Source organism: Sminthopsis crassicaudata, chromosome 3, assembly GCF_048593235.1.
Source record: "Sminthopsis crassicaudata isolate SCR6 chromosome 3, ASM4859323v1, whole genome shotgun sequence".
In the NCBI taxonomy this organism is placed as follows: Eukaryota; Metazoa; Chordata; class Mammalia; order Dasyuromorphia; family Dasyuridae; genus Sminthopsis; species Sminthopsis crassicaudata.
The window spans coordinates 84,150,969-84,172,554 of NC_133619.1; the positions used below are offsets into that span (position 1 = coordinate 84,150,969).

The window sequence follows — 21,586 nt, forward strand, 5'->3', positions numbered from 1 at the left end:
TTCATAATTTTTCTGCATAATTCTCATTTCTTTTCACAATTTTTCTTCTACTCTCTTACTCGATTTTTAAGATCCTATTTGAGCCCTTCCAAGAGAACTTTTTGAGCTTGAGACCAATTCATATTCCCCTTTGAAGCTTCACATGTAGGTATTTTGCAAATTCTGACTTCTGAATTTTGTGTTCTGATCTTCCTTGTTGCTATAGTAGCTTTCTATAATCAGGGCTCTTTTGTGTGTGTGTGTGTGTGTGTGTGTGTGTGTGTGTGTGTGTGTGTGTGTGTGTGTGTGTGTTTCTCATTTATTAAGTTGAACTCTGCTTCTAAGGCACAGGGAACTGTTCCAAGATTTTTTTTTGTCGTTGGAAACAGGGGCTTTGTCACTGGCTTTTTGCTCTGGGGCTGGAGGTACTAGCAGCTTGCCCAGTGCCCTGGGTTGGCCTGGCCAAGTCACATCTGTTGTGTTAGGATTCCAAGGCTCACAATTTGCCTTCTGCACTGGGACTGGAGATCCCACAATTAGCCTAGTGAACCACAATCAAGGAGCCTCAGTTGCTGATCTGTTATGGCTGATAGTCTCCTGCTAGAGCATCTGAGCACTGGGTCATGATGCTCCCCTTTTACTCAAGTGAGAAAGACTTTTCCTAAAGCTTTTTAAGTTATTTTAAGCTGGAAAATTCATTCACTTCATCTTTTTGTGAACTCTGTCATTCCATAATCTGTTTAAACAAGGGATAGGGAAACTTTTTCTGCCAAGAGCCATTTGGATATTTATAACATTATCTGTAAGCCATACTAAATTATCAATTTATAGAATTCAAACAGTGTGAGGATGTTGTATCTAGCTTTCAGTTCATCTCTGCCTGTAGTTGCCTTGGCAGGGCCAAAGCAAATGAGTTTGCAAGTCTTATACTTCCCATATGGGCCAGACATTCCCCATTCCTGGTTCAGAGACTTGATTTAACATTGTTTCCAAGGAAAACTGGGAGATCTCAAGCAACTCCTGGCTTCTCTCTACCATTTTGGCTCCACTCTTAAACATCCTATTTTGAGAAAACTCAAAACAAAGTTGTTCTGATTTCTTAGAACCAGAGGACAAAGTGGGGAAAAAAAGAAGCCATTGGTCACTTCCTAAAAGAAAATCCAAATGAAAACTGTCAGGAACATCACAGCTAGAGTCCGGAGTTTCCAAGCCATAGAAGAAACACTGTAAGCATCCAGAAAGGAAAAATTCAAATACTAAGGAGCCACAATCTGGACCTCACATGATTTAGTGGTCTCTACTGCAAAGAGGAAAACTTGGATAGAAGGCAAAGGATATGAGATTTTAGCCAAAAAAAATTTACCTAGCAAAATTGAGTATAATCCTATAGCAAGGAAAAATGGATCTTTAATGAATAAAGGATTTCCAAGCATTCCTAATGAAAAGACCAAGCTACAGAGAAATTTTGAAGTACAAACACAGGAGTGAAGAAAATAAAATGTTAAACATGAATTAACAATGACAAAGGACTATACAAGAACAAACTGCTGACATTCTAATATAGAGATATTTTTATGTGTCCTCTTGGAATTCTAACCTCATCAAGGATCATAGAAGGAGTCCAATTACTCAAGGACTTAGATGACTCTGTGACTTGATGATCTTAAGAAAAGAATGGAGGGAGGATTCTGGAAAGAAAGATGGCAGTGAAAGTTGCTAAATTTCAAATTCTCCAGATTTCTCTCCAAACAGAACAAACTTGCACCTCAAGGTGAATACAGACTGCTGAAAAATCAAGAAGACTTGGGCAGGACCAGGGTCCTCCTGGTACAACCAGAGAAGATCTGCAAAAAGATCCCTGGGCTAGGGATTAATTTGTCTGACATATAAACACCTCAGGCTAGTTCTATAAAAACAAGTGGGGACCCTGGGGGCAAGTTGGGTGTGGCTGGAGCCTCCAGGAACCACAGAGACTTTCACTTCCCCCACTATTTGCCTAACTGAGATTTAAGTCCTGGATAACTGAGCCAACTTTGGCTGATTGGGAATGTCAGGCTTAGTTGTGCTGTAGAGATACAGGAGAAGGTACCAGCAGGCCCATGAGTGCACAGGCAATGGGGCAAGGATGCTGCTGGCTGCTGGCATTTGCAGGAGGGGAGAGCTCTTGGTTTGGGTTTCCTGGTCAGAGGAAAGAACTTAAGGGAAGCCAGAGGAACCATCCTCCCACCCCACAATTAAAGGTACTTACATTAATACCTCTAATTAAAAAAATTAATGAGCCTACAAAGAAGAAAGAACCCCACCACTGAAACATATGATGAAAACAGGAAAGATTTGGATCCATCTTCAGAGGAAGATACTTTAATTAAAAAAAAAAAAAAAAAAGCTGCTACCCCAAGAGTAATGTTAAATGGTTCCCTGCCCAGAGAGAATTTATAGAAGAATTCAAAAAATAATTTAAAAATCAAATGAGAGACATTGAGGAAAAAAATAAAATGAAAAATAAAAACCATCCAAGAAAAATAAGATTATGAAAAAAAAAAAAAGTTAACCAATTGAAAAGGAGGTACAGAAGTCTCAAACACGAAAATAATTCTTTGAAAATTAGATTTAGGCAATGTAAGCCAGTGAAGGTATGAGATTGAGAAATAACAAAACATATTATAAAGAATGAGAAAATACAACAGAATAATTTATGAGAAAACATTTTATGAGAAAAATGACAACTGCAGAACAGATCAAGAAGAAAAAATATAAGAATAATTAGACTGCCAGAAAGTTGTGACCAAAAAGAGAACCTTGACACAATAATGCAGGAAATAATCCAAGAAAATTGTCCAGAAATGATAGAACATGAGGGGAAAGTAGAAATAGAAAAAAATCTACTGGTTACCAGATCAAAGAGATCCTTTGTGGAAAACAAGAATATTATTGCCAAATTTTGAAACCCCCAGATCAAAGAGAAAATTTTGCAAGAAACAAACAAACAAAAACAATTCAAATACGCTGGAGCTACAATTAGAATTGTGCAAAACTTATCAGTAGCTGCAATCAAAGACCACAGGATCCTGGAATCATATCTACCAATAATCAAAAGAACTAGGCCTGTGAACAAAAAAAAATCATATCCAGCAAAAATATTTATAATTTTGAATGAGAAAAAATGGACCTTCAATGAACTTGGGAGATTTCAGGGCTTTCTATCAACCAAACCCAAACTTAACAAAAAATTTAACATATAAGAGCCAATGTGAAAGATCAATTTTAAGGAACTTAACATGGACAAATTATTTATGTTTTTATATATGCATATACATATTCTATGTTTAAGATTCACACAACAACAGGGTAGCTCAAAAGAAAAATTGGCAGAGTTAAGGCAAAAATAGGAATTATGAGGTACAGAGGAAGAATAGACACAAGGTATTAGAGAGGGAAGGAATGCTCATAGTTCTGAAAACCTACTCATATAAGGAATGAATTCAATAGACAACACTACATATATATTATGAAAGGTATAGCACCCTCCAAAATCTATAAAGAAATAAGAGTGGAGGGATAGTCAGATCAAGAAGCATAGAATATGGGAAGAAGACAAGGGAGGGATCCTTGGATGGGGGTAGGTTAAGTAATAGCAAGGCAAGTTATGGAGCAGAATTTAATTAAAAAGGCAGCAGGGATAGAAAAGACGTGGGTGTGTGTGTGTGTGTGAGGTGTGTGTCTATATATGAATGTATATATCTACATATGTATACATAAATATATCTTAACTGTAACTTGCTTGGAGGGATGGAGATGAAAGGAGGAAAAAAGAATAAAGTCAATAAGGTGAGCAGCAGAGAACTAAAGAATAATTTATAAGTAAAAAAAAAAATAGGCATTAATGAGTATAATTTCTTTTACTAATTACATAATTTCTTGAACTGGTAATTTGTTGTCATATATTTTGAATTCTCCCTGATGTTCTGCTGGCATATGTTCTCTTTTGTTTTGCTTTATTTTGTTTTGTATTCCTTTCCTATTTTTTCCTTTTTTCTTACACTATTTCTTCAAATAAAATACATTTTTTTTAAAATGGGGAAAAAAGAAAAGAATGGAAAACTAAAGAAAGAAGAATAAACTGGGAAGGGGAGAATTGAAAAAGAAAAGTTAGGATTATTTCACATAATTAGAATGCTATTGTAACACACGTTTACAAGCAAGATTGGGATTTGGATGAGGATAGGTTGATATTTCAACCTCATTCTCATCTGAATCGATCAAGAGGAGAAAAAAGAATACATACATAATTGGACATAGAAATATATTTTACTTAACAGGAAAAATAGTGCAGAAAGGTAAGAAAAATGGAAGGAGAATTTGAAACAAGGCAGATTAAGGGAAGATTAGTCCTAAGCAAAGCAAATTCTAAGAATGCACAAAAATATTAATGGCTCTTTGAAATGGTAAATCTAATAAAGTGGAATCTAATATGGGAGACAACAAGCAGACAAAATAAATACAAACTACATACAGTACAAATAGGGAATGATTAAGAGAGAAATTGGGAAAGGCTTCTCATAGAAGAAGGAGTTTTTATGGGGACTTAAGGACACCAGATAAGCCAGGAAGTGGAGATTAGGAGAGAGCATTGAAGGCATGGGGAACAATCAGCGAAAATTATCAGAATCAAAAGATGGAGGGTTTTATTCATGGAATAGCAAGGAAGCCAGGATCACTAGAACAAAGTGTATATGATTTGGCTGTAAGGGATAGGAAAATTGGAAAGACAGTGGAGCAGAGTGTTAGGTTATGAAGTATGGAATATTTTGCATTTGATCCTAGAGAGTTTATTTATTGTCAGAGAAGGGGAGAGGTATGATGTGGAGGTGTATGTGACATGGCTGGATTTGCAGTTTAGGAAAATGACTTACGTGGGTAGAGGGTGGGTTGCTGTGGGACAGACTTGAGATGGGCAGGCTATTGGAAAAGTCCAGACGTGAGCTAAGGACGATATGCATCAGAGCTGGGACAGTGTCAGAGGAGAGAAGGGGGGATATTTGAGAGATGTTGGGAGGGTGACATCGACAAGCTTCAACAACAGATTGGATATGGAAGATGTAAGAAAGTGAGAAGCAAAGATGGAACCAAAGTGGTGAACCTGAGGGACTGGGAGAATAGTGGAGCCCTTGACAGCATTAGGGAAGATTGGAACGGGGAAAGGGCTTAGGGGGAAAGATAATGAGTTCGGTTTGTGCCATGTTGAGTTTAAGATGTACATCCAGTTCTGATGTCTGAAAGGCAGCTAAAGAAATAAGTATGAAGGTCGAAAGCGATGTTAGGGCAGGATAGGTAAATATAAGCATAGGTATCATTAAATAATCCATGAAAGCTTATGAGACCACCAAGGGAGGTAGTATAAAGAAGAACATGGGAAAGATTACAGGACATAGCCCCAGGGATATCCATGGATCTGGAAGAGGATCACAGGAACAGAAACCAGGGGAGAATGGTGTCCCCCAAAACCTAGAGAAATGAGAAAATCAAGAAAGGAATAATCAACAATACTAAGAGAGATTAAAAAGGATGAATATTGAGAAAAGGCCACTGGATTTGGCAACTGGGTGATCTGGGATAAACTTAGAGAGCAGGTTGGGAGAAGTGATGAAGTTAGGGTCTGTAGGGGATTATAAGTGAAAAGAGAGGAAGTAGAGGTATTTATTGTAGATGGTCTCCTCAAGGCCACAAAGGGAGGAGAGAGATAATTAGAACACTGGTAATTAGGGTAATTAGTACAGATGGAAGAATCAAGTGAGGGATTTTTGAGGATGGAAAAGAGAAGGAAGAAACTGAAGGTAAGTGAGAGGGTGGTGATGACAAAGGGGAAAGTTTGTTGGCAGAGACAGGATGGAATCAGCATCTCTTATGCAGGCAGAGGAGTTTGCCTTAGTAAAGAGAATCATCTTTTCATGTGAGACAGGAATGGAGGAGGAGACAGTTAAAGAAGGCATCTGAAAAACATGAGATAAGGAGGAGAGAAGAGAAAGCTTACAGCAAAAGCCTCCAATTTTTCAGTGCAATATGAGTACAGTAGAATAAGGCATTAGGCTGAGAGGTTGGGGGGAAGGCAACCAAGGGAGGCTTAATGAGGGATGGAAAAGGTTTGGAAGAGCCACTATAGAGAGTAGGACAGTGAATTTGCTGAGCAGGTGTTAAAAATAATCACTTTACTGTGTGGAAGATGGATTAGAATGGGGAGAGACTTGCAGCAGAAATGCCATTTAAAAGGCTACGGTAGTAATAACTAGGTGAGATTTGAGAAGGGCCTGAACTAGAGAAATAGTTTATGAACAGAGAACAGAGAGGATGGATAGGAGAAGTGTGACAAAGGTAAAATCGACAAATTTTGGCATCTGATTACATATAAATAATAAGAAAGAATGAGATGAGAATGACTCCAAGATTAAAAACCAGATAAATGGAAGAAACAGAAAGTACCAACAGATATAATTATTTCTCTTCTCTATAAGATCTTCACGAGATCATCTTATTGTCTTATTATTGATGGTTTGCCTTATTAAATAAGTGTTTAAGATCTAAAAGTGTGATTATTGTTATTAGCTGACTGAATAAATAAAAGAGTGATGAATAGAGGGAGTTGCTCCCAAGATCCTGAGAGAATTTGAGTAGTCACAAACCTGTCAGAATGGGCAAAGGAACTAGCCAAGTAGAATGAGTGGAGGTCTGTGTCCGAGATGCTCCACACCCATGTGTTACAAAGGGAACCTTTGAAAATGTCAGTACATTCCTAATCTTCAAAATAGAAAAGGCGCCTCTCTTCAAATCCCTGATTTCCCTTTTTCTCCCAAAAATAATAGTAGAGGAACACCTTCTTAAAGGCTATGGCATTTGTTTTCTTCACACACAGATAATTATTTTGATCTCTTGCTGAGCCAGAAAGCACCACATAATAAATATGTACTATTGTTATGAACAAAATCAATCACCCCGACCTAAGAACACACAGAAACTTGTCAGCTACAAGGAATGGGGACCATAGACTCTGCTTCCCCAGAGCAGTGTAGAGAAGGGCCATCTGGAATGATCTATTTTCCTTAATGACACCTAGAAATCAATTCATCCTCTCTCCCATCTCTCCCATAATCATTTGTTTTCTTCCAAAGTAAACTGGAGGGCAGGTAGGTGGGTAAAGCACTGGGTTTGGAATCAGAAAGATGAGTTCAATGAGTTCATGAGTTCAAATCTGGCTTGAAACTTACTGGCTGTGTGACTCTAGATAAGTCATTTAACAATGTTTGAATCAGTTCCTCATCTGTAAAATGAGCTGAGTGACATGGTCAAACTTGTGCTGAGGGAATAGAATTTCGTGTCCATATGGAGGATGGATAAGACCAGAGGCTGAGAGACCAGCTATGAGGCTACAAGAAAGAGATAAGGGCTCCCACTAAGGGAAATGATAGCGCAGTCATTCTTCACTTAAGGGAGGGCTAGATCTGCTAAGTAGGAAGGCTTTGGGGAAAATCCAGCCCAGAATTCAAAGGGCTGGAATTCATAAAGTCCTAGCATTTCTCTCTTTCCCACTCTCCCTTCCTCCCAACAATAAAAAAAGGCAGAATATTTCACACAAAGCGGTTGTGTCCTTCATGTCTGGAATCTTAGCTCCATAAGCACATAACCTCCGTGTATAAAGAAAACTGAATCAGCAATTTCTCTGGCCTCCAGTCCAGGCCCTTGCTATTCCATAGAACAGGAAACTGAGGCCCAACTAGAAACACAGATTTAGAGCTCAAAGAGACCCCAGGGACAGGCAAATATAACCCTCTCCTTTACAGAGTAAACATAGATGGACAGAGGTGAAGTTACTTTCCCGGGATCACAGAGTTAGATTTGAACTCATGAAGATAAACCGTTCTGATTCCAAGCCCAATGCTTCATCCACTGCCATCCAGTTTCCTCCAGGTGAAGATAAATGATGGTGAATGTGAGCGAGACAGGAGGCATCTACCTGTGGTAGGATCTGAACCCAGCTCTTCCTAATTGCTATAGTCCAGCACACAGGTCACTCAGCTCATTAGTGGCAGAGCCAGTTGTGTGAGTTAGTGGTTAACAGTTTAACTAAGGCATGTTTAGAAAATTTCAGGCAGTATCTTACTTGTGTAACTCATTTTTCCTTTTTTCCCAGGTTCACCAAGGGTTTGGTGTCCCAGCGTTTTACAAGGGTCTTCAGGGTAACGATTATCTCTCTAAGCCGCACTCCATTTTCTTTCCAGATGGGACAGGTCAGATTTAGTATCTGCTTGGGAATAGGAATACGTAACTTTGATACGTGGGCAAGTATAGTTAACACCAGGGACTGCACACCAGGCTTGCTTTGCCACATCTGGGTTTTTCACTAAGCCCTCATCTCCTCTTGGGTGTGTTCTGAGTAGGGTTATTTTTTAAGTAGATCCCCAATTGACTGATTGTGCCTTAACAGTTTCCCAGTTACCCCTCAGGGAACATTGCAATGATGATCTGTGATGCAAAAGACACTGGCTATTTTATCTACCTGATTTTCAAAGATGAAGAACAATCGCGGTTACAGGGCATCTGCAACAGCCTGGGACATGCTACCTTCTATGACAAAGATGAAAACATCTGGTAAGCTTGGCTAGGGTGAGCAGTTTTCCTGGGGCCTGTAGAGAGGCACTGTGGCAAAAATGTATGTTGCCTTGGTCTGGGATTCAGAGAGCCTGGATTTTATTCTTAGCTTAATCATAGCCTTGCTGAATATATATGCCTTTTCTTCCTTTACGGTCAAATAGAAATCATGAATCCTACAGAAATCCCAGAAAAATATTGGGGTCAAATTTTGGGAGAAAAGAGAGTCCATAGCTGGCAAAGGCTCTGCCTCTGGGCTAACATAAGCAGGGGAGAGAGGACTCCCCACCCAGACCCACAGGATTAGGAGGGCTGGAAAGCCCTGCTGTCATAGAAGGGGAGATGGCATGGATACAAAAAACAACCAACTCAATAGAAGCACTGAAACAACCTTGCCAAGCTATCCTTCATCTTTGGATCATAGCGACAGAGCTACAAAGGGAACTTGGAGAGATTTTCTCTAAAGTAGTCTAACGCCCCTCATTTTATATGTGAGGATCCTGTCAGAAGGCAGCTAGGTGGCCCAATGGACAGAAAGCCAGGTCTGGAATCAGGAAGGCCTGAATTCAAATCTGACCTCAGATACTTATTAGCTGGGTCACCCTGGGCATGTCATTTAACTCTATTTGCCTCAGTTTCCTCATCTGTAAAATGGGCTGAAGAAGGAAATGGCTAATCACGCCAGTGTCTTTGCAAAGAAATCCTCAAATGGGGTCACAAAGAGTCAGACACAACTAAAAAATGACTAAAGTACAACTTGACAAAAAAAAAAAAAAAAAAAAGAGCAAATCTTTGAGGAAAGTGAACTATTTCCTCCTAAGAATGAACTTATAGAATACATTATCTCCAACCTGGGGAATGAATACCACTTACCGATGATCCTCATAGTCACCTCACCAATATTTACCGTATATGTTCCTGATGCTCTGATTTCATCCTCCGTTTATCAGGCTGGGGCATTAATGCAATTCATCCATGAGATATTGAGCCTCTAAAAAGGATTTTGAGTTGTACATTTCAAAGAATGGACATTATTTTTCGATTTTTAAAGAACTTCCTTGGGGAAGGCAAAGAGATTTTGTTTTTTGTTTTGTGGAAGATTTTTTTTGAGGGGGGGGGTCACTATTGCTAAGAGTTTAAGAACTAAATGATCTGGTCTCAAACACAACTTCCTGGATGTGTGACCTTGGGCAAGTCACTTAAACCCAATTGCCTCAGAAAAAAAAAAAAAAAAAAAAAAAAAGAAGAGTTACCCATAGCAATGAATGAATCCCCATTACCTCCCTAGTAAATACCTGACATAATTAAGGTAGGCTTAAACAGGCTTTTAAGTGTCACTGACTAGACAGACCAGAATGTTGTTGTTCAATCATTTCAATCATGTCTGGCTCTTTGTGACATCATTAGGGAACTTTCTGGAAGATACTGAAATGATTTCCCATTTTCTTTTCCAGTTCATTTTATATATTCAGAAAATGAAGCACCCAGGGTGGTCACATAGCTAGTATATATCTGAGATATAAACTGAGATTTAAACTCGGGTCTTTCTGACTCTTGGTTAAATGTTCCCCACCTAGCTGAATCCTTCTGAAACTACTCCTAGTTTGTCATTTGAACACAGTTATTTGCATATTGTGTCAGCTCAGACAGGTTCAGAAGAGACCATTTTTTTTTTTTGGAGGCTGGGGTTAAGTGACTTGCCCAGGGTCACACAGCCAGGAAGTGTTAAGTGTCTGAGACCAGATTTTAACTGGGGTCCTCCTGACTTCAAGGCTGGTGCTCTATCCACTTCGCCACCCAGCTGCCCCAGAGAGTGTCAATTTTTAATGTTGTCAGCATAAGCATTTATACCTCAGAAATCCACAATACTATAAGTCAGAGATTAATATATTGTTTTGTTGACTAAGTGATAGAAAGACTTGTTAATAATGAAGATTAAACTTAATAGTGTGGACTTTTTATTTTGTTGGAGAGTTAATTCTTGGGTAGATAGGTATTGCAGTGGATAGGGCACCAGGACTGGAATTAGGAAAATCTGAGTTCAAATCCAGTCTGAGACATACCCTGGACAAGTCACTTTACCCTACTAGCCTCAGTTTCCTCATCTGTAAAATGAGCTGGAGAAGGAAATGGCAAACTTCTCTAGTATATTTGCCAAGAAATAAATGGAGTCATAAAGAGTTGGACATGAATGAACAATAAGTTACTCAACATTTATCAGTACATTCTTACCCCCATTAAACTGTTAGCTCCTTGAAAGTGAGTACTAGTTGTTTGGGTATTGCTTACATACCTAGCACTTAGCATAGTGGTAAGGCATTTAATAAATTCTAGTCAATTAACTGACAACACAAACTGAACCAACTGAAACTGAATAGAGTAAAATTCTCCAGAAATTTGATCCCAGATAAAAGATATGAAAAAACATTCCCTTGCTTTTGCAGACATCAGGGTGCACAGGCATGGTATATTGTAGATAAAGTCAATTTTTTTCAGGATATTGGTCACTTTTGTGAGTTTTTTTCCCCTTTATTTCCTTTTTATTTTTATTTTTTAATCCTTTATAAGGAATGGCTCCCAGCATGGGGATAAGTGAAGAAGAAAATCTAGGGAACAGAACAACAAAAGATGTCCACAAATATCTATTAAAAAAAAAAAAGAATAGCACCAATCTCTGATTCAAATTCACATATTCCTAAGAGATTTTATCCACTCCATTATACATCTAAAAACAACTTAAAGCATGTGCCTTCTTAGAAGAAAGGTTCAATGGGTCCACCTAAGCTGGGAGAGAGCCTTCCACTCCCCACACTCTCCTGAATTTTTTTTTTCTGAGACAGTTGGGATTAAGTGACTTGCCCAAGGTCACACAGCTAAGAAGTGTTAAGTGTCTGAGGCCATATTTGAACTCAGGTCCTCCTGACTTCAGGGCTGGTACTCTATCCACTGCGCCACCTAGCTGTTCTCTCCTGAATTTTAAAACTGGAATGTCATCTGTTGGTTCTATTGCCATAAAGTCACAGTAATACAATAACACAGTAAAACAGAGAAAAATGGGCCCCCAGCTACCTGATTTGTGTTCAAGTGATGAGGGGCAGGAGTGGGAAAAGGAGTAAGGAAATAAAAATAATCTTGTCTTTAAAGGAACCTGCCTGACTGTGGCCTTCTTGGTCTAGGGTGTGTTTGGGTTTGGATGTGGGCTTCTACTTTGATAAAAATGGAAGACAGAAGGCTTGGAACTGGTGGGACTCAAATCTTCATCTCCATGTACCCCCTAACCAGTCGATTTCCTTCAAGCTCAATCCATGTGTTTCTGTTCACATTAAAAGCCAGGATAAGGTGTTTGTCACTTTCAGCTACTACAAGCAAAAACTCTACTTAAATCTGGGGTCCAAGCTCAAGGTAAGTATTCTTCTTTCATCTACCTGCATCACTCCTTGAGCTCATTACTCATGTCCAAAGAGACTTTAACACGCTTTGAACAGCACAGCCATCCATCCACCCATTTACCCATCCATCCCTGTTCTGGTTCCTGACAACACATGACCAAAAAAAAATTATTTTAATCCACAGATACCCTCCTCCAACTCCTCATTCTAGCCCCCATTACACACACACACACACACACACTTTATCAAGCTGGCTAATATACTGGAAAAAGTTAACATATTTATATTTCATTTCTTTATCTCTTCCATTCACTCAGTGGCTAATAATGGTGAGAAGGGAGAGAATATCCAAATGACAACAACCAGAGGAAACAAGAGCCAGGATAATTAGCTCCTAAATAAGTAGAAGTTAACCATTATGTGTCCTCTGGTAGAGAAAAGAGTGGACAAAGAAAACTTTCCAGAAGGGAAAACTTTGCAGGATAGAGTGGAAAAGGGATAAAGGCAATATCAAAAGATGATTGGAATTATAGTAAAAGGCTAGGGTTTAAGTCACTCCTGCCTCAGATTCTTATTAGCCATGTGACTACTAAACACATCATTTTCCCAAGCCTCAAGTTTCTCATCTGTAAATTGGGGGTGGCAATAGTATCTCCTCCCAGGATTGTTGTGAGGGTCAAATGGACTAATAATTGCAAATTATTAGTATCTGGCACATGATGTTTAAGGGTTGGCTTTTATTATCATCATTATTAGTTGAGATCATTTATGTAAAGTACTATGCAAACCTTAGTATAACATAGATGTGTTAGCTATTATTGTCATCACCATAGACACAGAGTTGAAGGTTCTTAAAAGCTATCTAATCCAATCCCCTCATTTCATAGATGAGGAAACTGAGGGGGTTAAAGTAATTTGTCTTAGGTCCTCCAGACTCCTAAAAGCCTTGCAATTTGAACCAGGGCCTTTGCAATTATTCCAACAGTTATTTTGACACAGTCAAAGTTAAATAGGAAGGAGGTGAAGTTTCTTTAGTAACACACACAGCACTGACACACATCAGGGAAGGCTTCAACCTAATCCCAGGCAGGGACTAGTTAGAAAAGGAAACCCTGAGGATCTAAATCAGAGCTGAGCCTGACAGCTTTCTGGAACTCCACTCCTTGCAGGCGAAAGACACTTACTCCGATATGAAACTGCAGAAACAGCCAGTCCTGGACACCTACAAACTGGAGAAGACATTCCAAGTGATAAAGACTCTCCTGAAGAAAATGAAAGAGCTAAGCTGTAAGACCAGACTCGACCTGGAGAATTTCGTGACGGGTTCCCCACGCATGTCCATGGTGGAAAACCACCTGCGTTCCGGGAAGCTCAGCGCAGTGCTCATCAGTTTGGGGAGGATACGAACTGAGTGATGACACATTCAGAAGCCCTTCCCACCCTCCACTTGCCAAAGGCCTTAGGCCATTGTAGCTGTAGGATCGGAGGGGCATTTAAGACCTATGAATAGCAGCCTCTTGTATGGGTAGGGGTTAGAACTTTTGAGGGATTAGTTTGTTTTAAAGGTTGGGACAAGCTCCATCTGCTCAAATGCATAAAAATTAACACACTCACTGCTCTCTTTGGACAGGATTCAAAGTTAATCACAATCTGAATCTGGGCATGATTCTAGAGGGCAGCTAAGTAGATAAGAGTGCTAGGCCTGTAGTCAGGAAAACTCTAGTATTTCAAATCCTGCTTTAGATACTGCCTCAGTTTCCTCATCTGTACAATAATCTAGAATAGAAATAGCATATCACTTTGATATCTTTGTCAAGAAAACCCCAAATGAGATCACAGTCCAACAGACTGAAAAAAGACTGAATGACTACATAGCACTTATTAGATTACTGCACCAAGCATTTTTATAAGCACTTAGGTGGCCCAGTGGATGTAGTGCAAGATTTGGGGTCAGGAGTACAAATCTCATTTTATTGCTATGTCACCCTAAGCAAGTCATTTCATCCTGTTTGCCGTCAGTTTCTTCATCTGTAAAATGAATTAGAGAAGGAAATGGCAGACCACTCTAATATCTTTGGCAAGAAAACCCCAAATGGGGCCAGAGCTGACTCGTGACTGGAAATGATTGAAAAACAGCACCAAAAACCCGACCCTGGTCAAACTACTAAACTTCTCAGCTTCAGTATTCTAATTCATAAAACGAGACTTATAAAAACCACTGTACATCACAAGGTCAATGTGAGGATACAATGAGACATATGAGACTGGCAAACTCTTACAGTGCTAACGAAAAGCTAGCTACTAATATTGCCTATTAGATGACTAGTTTCTGATTGTGTGTTTAATCAATTTAGCCATTCCCAACTAATGGACATCTTGATTTCTAGTTTTTTGCTTCCACAAAAAGGGCTGCTATAGATATTTTGATGTCTGTCTCTGGGTTTTTTGATCATTGATCACTCTGGATACACATCCAGCACTAGAATCTCCGAGTCACAGAATATACATTTTGATCATATTACTTTCTTAAATCCATATTGCTTTTCTGAGTGATTGTACCAATTCACAAGTCCTCCAACAGTGCATTAATGTGCTAGTCTTTCCAACATTAATTATTCCCACCTTTTATCATTTGTGAATTTTCTGAGTGTGAAGTAAAACCTCAGGGTCATTTTGATTAGCAATTTGGGGCATTCTTTCATATGATAGGGAATTGTTTGTAATTCTTTTAAGTATCTTTTTTTTTCATATGCTTTGACCACTTCTATTGAAAATTGTTTTTGCTTTATATATATGTACATATGTAGAAAGTATGTTTAGTTTTCTACTCATCTTGGATTTCAAACCCAAAGCTATTTTCTCCCACAATCATTTCTCCCTCTTAAAGGCATTATTGTACATAAGCTTTTCAATTTCATATAATCAAGATTTTTTTTTTTTTTGCAATTGCCTCTGATCCCTTGTTTAGGTGATAAATTAAGATCATATTTAGTTTGATGTTATTTCAATAAATCAAGACATCATAACATGCTTATAGCACAGTGTCTGGCACATAAGTCTGATATAAATGCTAACTATTATTATTAGAGAATTTATCTTCCTAATCATAGCTGGGAAAGTAAAGAATCTATTAGAAGATCTGTAGACATCTGTATTAATCAGATGATCTTTAATATTTAGGTCACAAATTGATTTTGCAGTTATTGTAGAATATGGTATAAGACACTGACCTAATTAAGCCTGATTTCTGACAATGTTTTCTAGGTTTCCTAGAAAATTAGCATAAAGTTTTTTCCTTGTTTGAAAGTTTATTGAATGCTGTATTGAGCATCATCATTTCTGATTCTTCTTTGTCTAGTCTACTATTTAACTCATAGTAAATGGTTTTAATGATTTCTGCTTTACAAAATATGCTACATATAATTATTGCATAATGGCTATAACTATAGTTTGAGTTCTATAAGTACTGTTGGTTTTTCATTGTTTTTCTTTTTTCATCATTTCCCTTTGATATCCTAGCTCCTTTTCTGTTCTAAATAAATTTTGTTATTATTTTACCTAACTCTATAAAGGGTTCCTCAAATAGTTTAACTGGTAGAACAGCAAATCTGTAAATTAACTTCTGTAGCATTTTCGCTTTCTTACCTGAATAATCGTTTGGCTCTAAGTTGTTCATTACTTCTTTTATTTAGTGTGTGTTTTGATACACTGACTTCCCAAATACTATGTACACTGTGTGGTTGTTTTGAAAATACTGTTATTTTCTTTCACATTTTATAGATGAGTAAAATGAAACTCAAAGAAAAGTTGCATTTCCCTCCCTTCCCCAAGTGACACAGCTGGTAGGCATCAGATCCAGGTCTAGAACTAACTTCAAAGCTGCCTCTATCTACTACAAAACTAAGGTTTCTTAGGCACCATACAGTGCTCCCATATGACCAGTCCCTGAACAAGTTCAGATGTTCTTGTAAAACAATTATAGTTTTGTGGGCTTACAATACCAGTAAAGAAAATACAATTTTGCTTTTATTGCTACTAATAAAAAAAACAGAATTTTCAATGTAATTAGCTATACTGACAGTACTTGAGAAGATGACTATCTTGCTAAGAAAAAATTAAATTGCCTTAATTAAGATTTTAGAAGCCTCTAGTACTTCTGCCTTTCCATTACAATCATCTTGTCAGAAGAACTTGAAGACAAGTCTGAAGACAAATAAAAGAACTGGACAAGTTAGGAAGCAAAATCTTTATTTTTAAAAAAATCCACATTTTTTAAAAACTGCAAGTTCCTAGCCAGATAATATAAAGCATTTTAAATTAATCATTTGAAAGTATATACACTATGTGTATAAGTAAACACTTGAAACTGTACAGATTTAAACAAATATTCATTTAGCAAATGTCTGATAGCTACTATTCAGCACTTTGAGAGGTGTTTTGACTATTTCAGAAATGAAAAATTCAAAACACAAGAATGAGCACTGCTAAACATTTTGACCCTTAAGAATACACCCTCTTCTGTACAAGTAATTAAGTCAGTCATAGTACTACTATACAGCAATCATGCCCTCATTTCTCTTGGAAAAGGCTATTCAAAAAGACCAAATATACATATATTATACAAAATGGATATTTTACAATCTATGTTCTTAAACATATTTATAACAATAAGTGGAAGAATAAATACATCTTCCCTCTTAGTTCATTTCAGAAAACAAGCCTGAACTTCTCTCAACCTCCCTTTTTAAAAGCCAGCTAATCAAGCAAACCCTACAACAAATGTAAATTGACTTGAAAAACAGATGACCCACTCTATATAACGGACGTCAGGACATGTAATACCTCTACACAATGAGCAGGAGCTGCTAAAGGTGTGCAAAATGCTGTGTAAAAGTCTCTGTACAAAGAGGGATAGCCATTACCCGTACATCAGGGCCTACTCACAAGCCAGATCCCTGCTCAGCACTTCATTCTGGACAAATGTTTGACTAGCCCTAAAGAGGCTTCCCCTCCTTCCCCAAACAAGCCACATTTACTATATAACTTTGGTTGCAAACCCAGACTAAATCACGAGCTGTGCTTTTGTAGCAATTTGTAGATGTGCATCATTTCTTTTATGATCCCTGATATACAGCAATGAGTTTTGAAGTGTTTGTCATCTACCTCCATCTTTCTTATCTCCTTTACCAAGATTTATTCCACTAAAAGAGAGCTACAGATTCAAGTCATATGACTGCAGAGACCATGAAAGCATTCACTCTTCAAGGGGCTATTCAAGTGAAGTTAGTGCATCCCAAGGTATGTAACCCGTCACCCCCACATAGAAGAAAGAGCTCCCCAAGCACAAGATGCTTTAATTGGGACTTACAGCTCACAAACACCTGCAATTGTACACTGCAGAATTTCATTAGAGATACCTCCCACGCCCATTATGAGCTGGCAGCAGCTCTCTCTTCTCCATCAGCTCTCCAGTAAGACAGTCCAAGGAGCAGGGAGGTATGCCAGGTCGTTGTTGCAAGACCTGCTTTTTTTCAACTACTTTACATAAAACATAGAAAGATAACTTCCTTTCTAAAGAAAGCAGACTATGCTCCCAGAATACCCCATCTTTGCTACAAAGTGGCGTCAGAAACAGAACGTTACACAGTGTTATGAATAGCCTTTCTGGGAACCTGTTCAACAACGTCTAACACTGTAGACAACCACGCTCCTAGAAGCTTTCTAATTAACTTGCTCAAGGTTTTTCTTCACTACTCCTAACTAGTAACCTACTTTCATTGCACTTATTTTCTCCAGGAATCATTTCACTGCATGTCCACAGATTAACTTCTAACAGTTGCATATCATATAGCCATTTTAAAAACATTAGGCAGTGATCTATGTTTATGAGTCAATCTTTGGCATTTCTGATACCTTTTACCCTTAAGTTCTTATTCTGTAATCAATGCTGAGAAGCACAGAGGACTTTCAAGTAAGCTATGGGCCCTGGGGGATCTCACCACAAACCCACACCCCCAATATCCTGCAGGCTACATGGGTGATTCCTTAGCCCTGCTCCGGCCTGGCAAACCTTCATTTGTTTACAACAGTTCAAGGGACTTGGTTATTTGGACACCGACAGCAGCAAGTTCACCTGAAAAGCAAAGTGAGAGGGATATATGAGTTGCTATACAACCATGATGATTCTTTATGATGCAAAAATGGAGCAAAGGAAAGCCTTATCAAGGTTGAAGATGAATGCTGTTATTTAAAGAGACCACAATAGCACTGGCAGTTCTTCTAAAGCAGCAGTAGTACAGAATACTATAGGGAGCTTTACAGCATGGAGACGATCACTGGCTCAAGCAGCTTAATGAAAGATACAGAGAAAAAAATTGCTACATATACATAAATGACAGAATCCAAAGATACAGAACCAATCATTTTGTACAACAAAAGGATTCTTGAAAAATTAGTTACAAACTGTATTTTACAAATGTGCATTAAGAAATTTTTTTAAACATGCTATGAATTAGTCTATAAAAGCAGAGAATTTTTTTTGTTGTCAGTCATTTTAGTTGTATTTGCTTTCTCATAATCTCACTTTAGGGTTTTCTTGGCAAAGCTATTGGAATATTTTGCTGTATCCTTCTCCTGCTCATTTTATAGATGAGGAATCTCAGAGTTAAGTGACTTGCCCAGGGTCATACAGCTAGTAATTATCTGAGGCCAGATTTGAAGTCAAGAAAATTAGTCTTGCTAATTTCAGAATCAGCATTCTTTCTACTGTGCCACTTAGCTGCCCGAAAGAATGCTTTAATCACACACTAAAATATTACTATTTTTCATACTAAATTCTTATTTAAAATAAGGCTCAAAAATAAAATAAAATAAAATAAAATAAGGCGCAGATGTTCAGCTTGCTCATAATTAGGATTTTGGAAAATGAGAAAGATTGCATAAAAAAAAGTCAGTTTAAGAAGACTAGATCAGAGTAAACTAACAATTCAAAAAAAAAAAAAAAAGAAAAAAAAAAAAAAAGGAGAAAAGCTCAGACATTAAGGAGACTCTAAATAAATGTTGGTTGCTGTTATTCCTCAAATTACCCCAATGCACCTTACTTCCTTTCTTTCTCCAACTATTACAGTACTATACAATCATTTGACAATTAACATGTTTTCTTCTTGGGTATATTTCATGTATGGCATCCAAGTGACTCAGGGGATACAGAATGCTACAGGAAGATCTGAGGATAAATACAGCCTCCCTCAGACACTTATTAGCAGCACAACCCTAGGCAAGTCTCAATCTCTGCTTCAGCTTTCTCATCTGTAAAGTGGGAATGAGAACAAAGCACCCATATCCTGGTTGTTGTGGCAATGAAATGAGATAGACAAAACACTTTGCAAAATTTAAAGCACTATAAAATGCTGGCAACTATGATTATCATTATTATTATAGTTAAAAGTATAAATTCTTTGAGGCCAAGGATTTTGTTTATTCATCTTTCTCCTCAAAAGTACTTAGCATAGTATATGTATATAATAGGCACTCAACAAACATAATTCTGAATAAACATATGAAAAATGCAGAAGAGTCAAAATGAGAAAACATTCAAGCTCAAAAATTTTACAATAGGTGGAATGACAGATCAAATCCCCCACAGACATGCATATATGTATTACATGTGTGTGCACACATACAGCTACTAGATTTTACAACAGTGACGAGAAATTTCCAGCATTTACTCTGAGTCCTAACATAACTCGTTTGCTTTTAGTTTAATCATTCAGAGGCTTTTGGCATTCATGATTCAAGATAGCTTCAGCTCCTTGGCTCTCACTAGCTGGCATTTCCAAAGACAGATGGGTTTCATCCAGAGCACAGTTGTCATTTTAATTGGCTCCCTACCCTACTTAAAACTTATACCAACCTCATGTAGCCAAAACCAACTTAAAATTTTAATTTTCTCATCAGAGTAGAGAATATGGCCAAATATAACAAAAGTAAAACCCTGATAACTCAAAAAAAAAAAAAAAAACCCATGATCAACTCAAGTGAAAAAAAAAATCTATTTCAAATGGTCTTCTGAAGCTCAAGTACCATCTCTACAAAGCTTACCTGTTCCATGGAAGGACAAGCTATGATCTGGATATCTTCACTGCTGAACTCTTCTTTTAACAAGGCGTGGAGCTTCTGAAATACTTGCTGAATATTATTCTTAGAAAGGAGGAAATATCAAATTAAATGAGGCACTGAAAAACACAATTGTCTTAAGCTTGAAGCAATTAGAACATCAAGTCTTAATGAAATTTGCCACCACAAGTAGGAATAGTGTGGATCATTACCAAAGATATCTAATATGCACTAAACATTCCAGGTGATGTGTTAGTATAAGCCTGGACAAGTCTGTCAGGTTACGTTTACTGCAGAAACTAAATGATGGCAAACCCTGCACTTTTAGAGAATACTATAGAATTCAGTAGCAATTTCTTTTATAGAATATAATATAACTCCCATTCATATGAAATTTATTTTGGAAATTAATCAAAGCACTGAAGAAAGATATGAACCTAATACAGAACTAGGAGAACTGAGTCCAAATTCTGTATGCATATACAATCTTTTTGTGGTCACAGCAAACAATCTAATGATGCTACTTACTAATACAGTAGGGAGATAACTCCTATATGTTATGCTTTAGCATTAAGCCACATTTCTTGTTTGATTTTTTTTTTAATTTCCATTTTCAAAGTCAACCAACAGGAACTTAAAAATGAGGAAGAGTATACAAAGAATGCAGTCAATAACCCTAGAGAACACTGCCAGAGAGATATTGGCTATATATGCAGTCCAAAAGTCACAGTCCTTTAGTAATCAACTTTACTAAGATACCAGCTGTGATCAGTGTTTTATAGAAATTTAAAATAGAAAAAAATGAGATATGTTGAAATCAAATATCAAGAAACTCTTCAATGTTTATATACAACATGGTAATACTTACCCTAACAGGCTTAAATAGGATAAACTCTGTATCTTTATTGGAGAGGTACAATGACATGCTTCTCAGTGTCAATGGCAGCTTTGTTTTTATCATCTTGTAGGCACTTGACACCAGGTCATTGACTTTGACTAGGAAGAAGTTAACTTTTAGTTACTGACATTTTTTGAATGGTAACATAAGCATTTCACCTCAAAAGAATTTTAAAAAAAGAAGAAGAAGAAGGGTCTTACAAGGCTCAATTCCATTTCCCTTGCTTATTTTTATCTTATTTAATCAAAAAATCTCACATCACTCTAATTATAACTTTAATAAATGGAAGAAGAAAGTAAAATAAAACCAAAGGAGGCAAAACTTCTAGATGACCAGAGAAAGAACACAGAACAAAATTATTTTCTTTACATGTTCAATGCTTCTAAATTGTTCTTTTCTACCTTGTTAATTTGGAGCGAAGTTTCATGGAGGCTGTTGGCAAAGAATTCTCAGAGTTTGTTTACCCAACAATTCTGTAAGTAGGTAAAACTCCATTCTGATAAGGTCAGAACATCTTTTTTTTAATTAATGCCAATGTGTGCTATATTAATATCCAAATGAATTT

At 37.5% G+C, this 21,586-nt stretch overlaps 2 protein-coding genes across 4 annotated transcripts in view; one reads left to right on the forward strand and one right to left on the reverse strand.

Annotated features, from left to right (window-relative positions):
* ERICH6B (glutamate rich 6B) overlaps nucleotides 1-16,205 on the forward strand; it is a 30,207-nt gene extending 14,002 nt beyond the window's left edge. The window contains exons 3-6 of one of the 3 annotated variants that reach the window (XM_074299127.1): nucleotides 8,162-8,268; nucleotides 8,464-8,619; nucleotides 11,796-12,021; nucleotides 13,178-16,205. In XM_074299127.1, the coding sequence (XP_074155228.1) occupies nucleotides 8,162-8,268; nucleotides 8,464-8,619; nucleotides 11,796-12,021; nucleotides 13,178-13,423 (735 nt within the window). In that variant the 3' untranslated portion in view covers nucleotides 13,424-16,205. The remainder of the gene's footprint in view (nucleotides 1-8,161; nucleotides 8,269-8,463; nucleotides 8,620-11,795; nucleotides 12,022-13,177) is intronic. The other 2 variants (XM_074299129.1, XM_074299128.1) reach the window with 2 other exon arrangements.
* A 34-nt stretch (nucleotides 16,206-16,239) lies between these two features.
* COG3 (component of oligomeric golgi complex 3) overlaps nucleotides 16,240-21,586 on the reverse strand; it is a 61,957-nt gene continuing 56,610 nt past the window's right edge. Inside the window, exons 21-23 of the mRNA XM_074299126.1 lie at nucleotides 20,992-21,119; nucleotides 20,109-20,207; nucleotides 16,240-18,141 (exon numbers count right to left, since the gene is read on the reverse strand). Coding sequence (XP_074155227.1) covers nucleotides 18,112-18,141; nucleotides 20,109-20,207; nucleotides 20,992-21,119 — 257 coding nt within the window. The 3' untranslated portion in view covers nucleotides 16,240-18,111. The remainder of the gene's footprint in view (nucleotides 18,142-20,108; nucleotides 20,208-20,991; nucleotides 21,120-21,586) is intronic.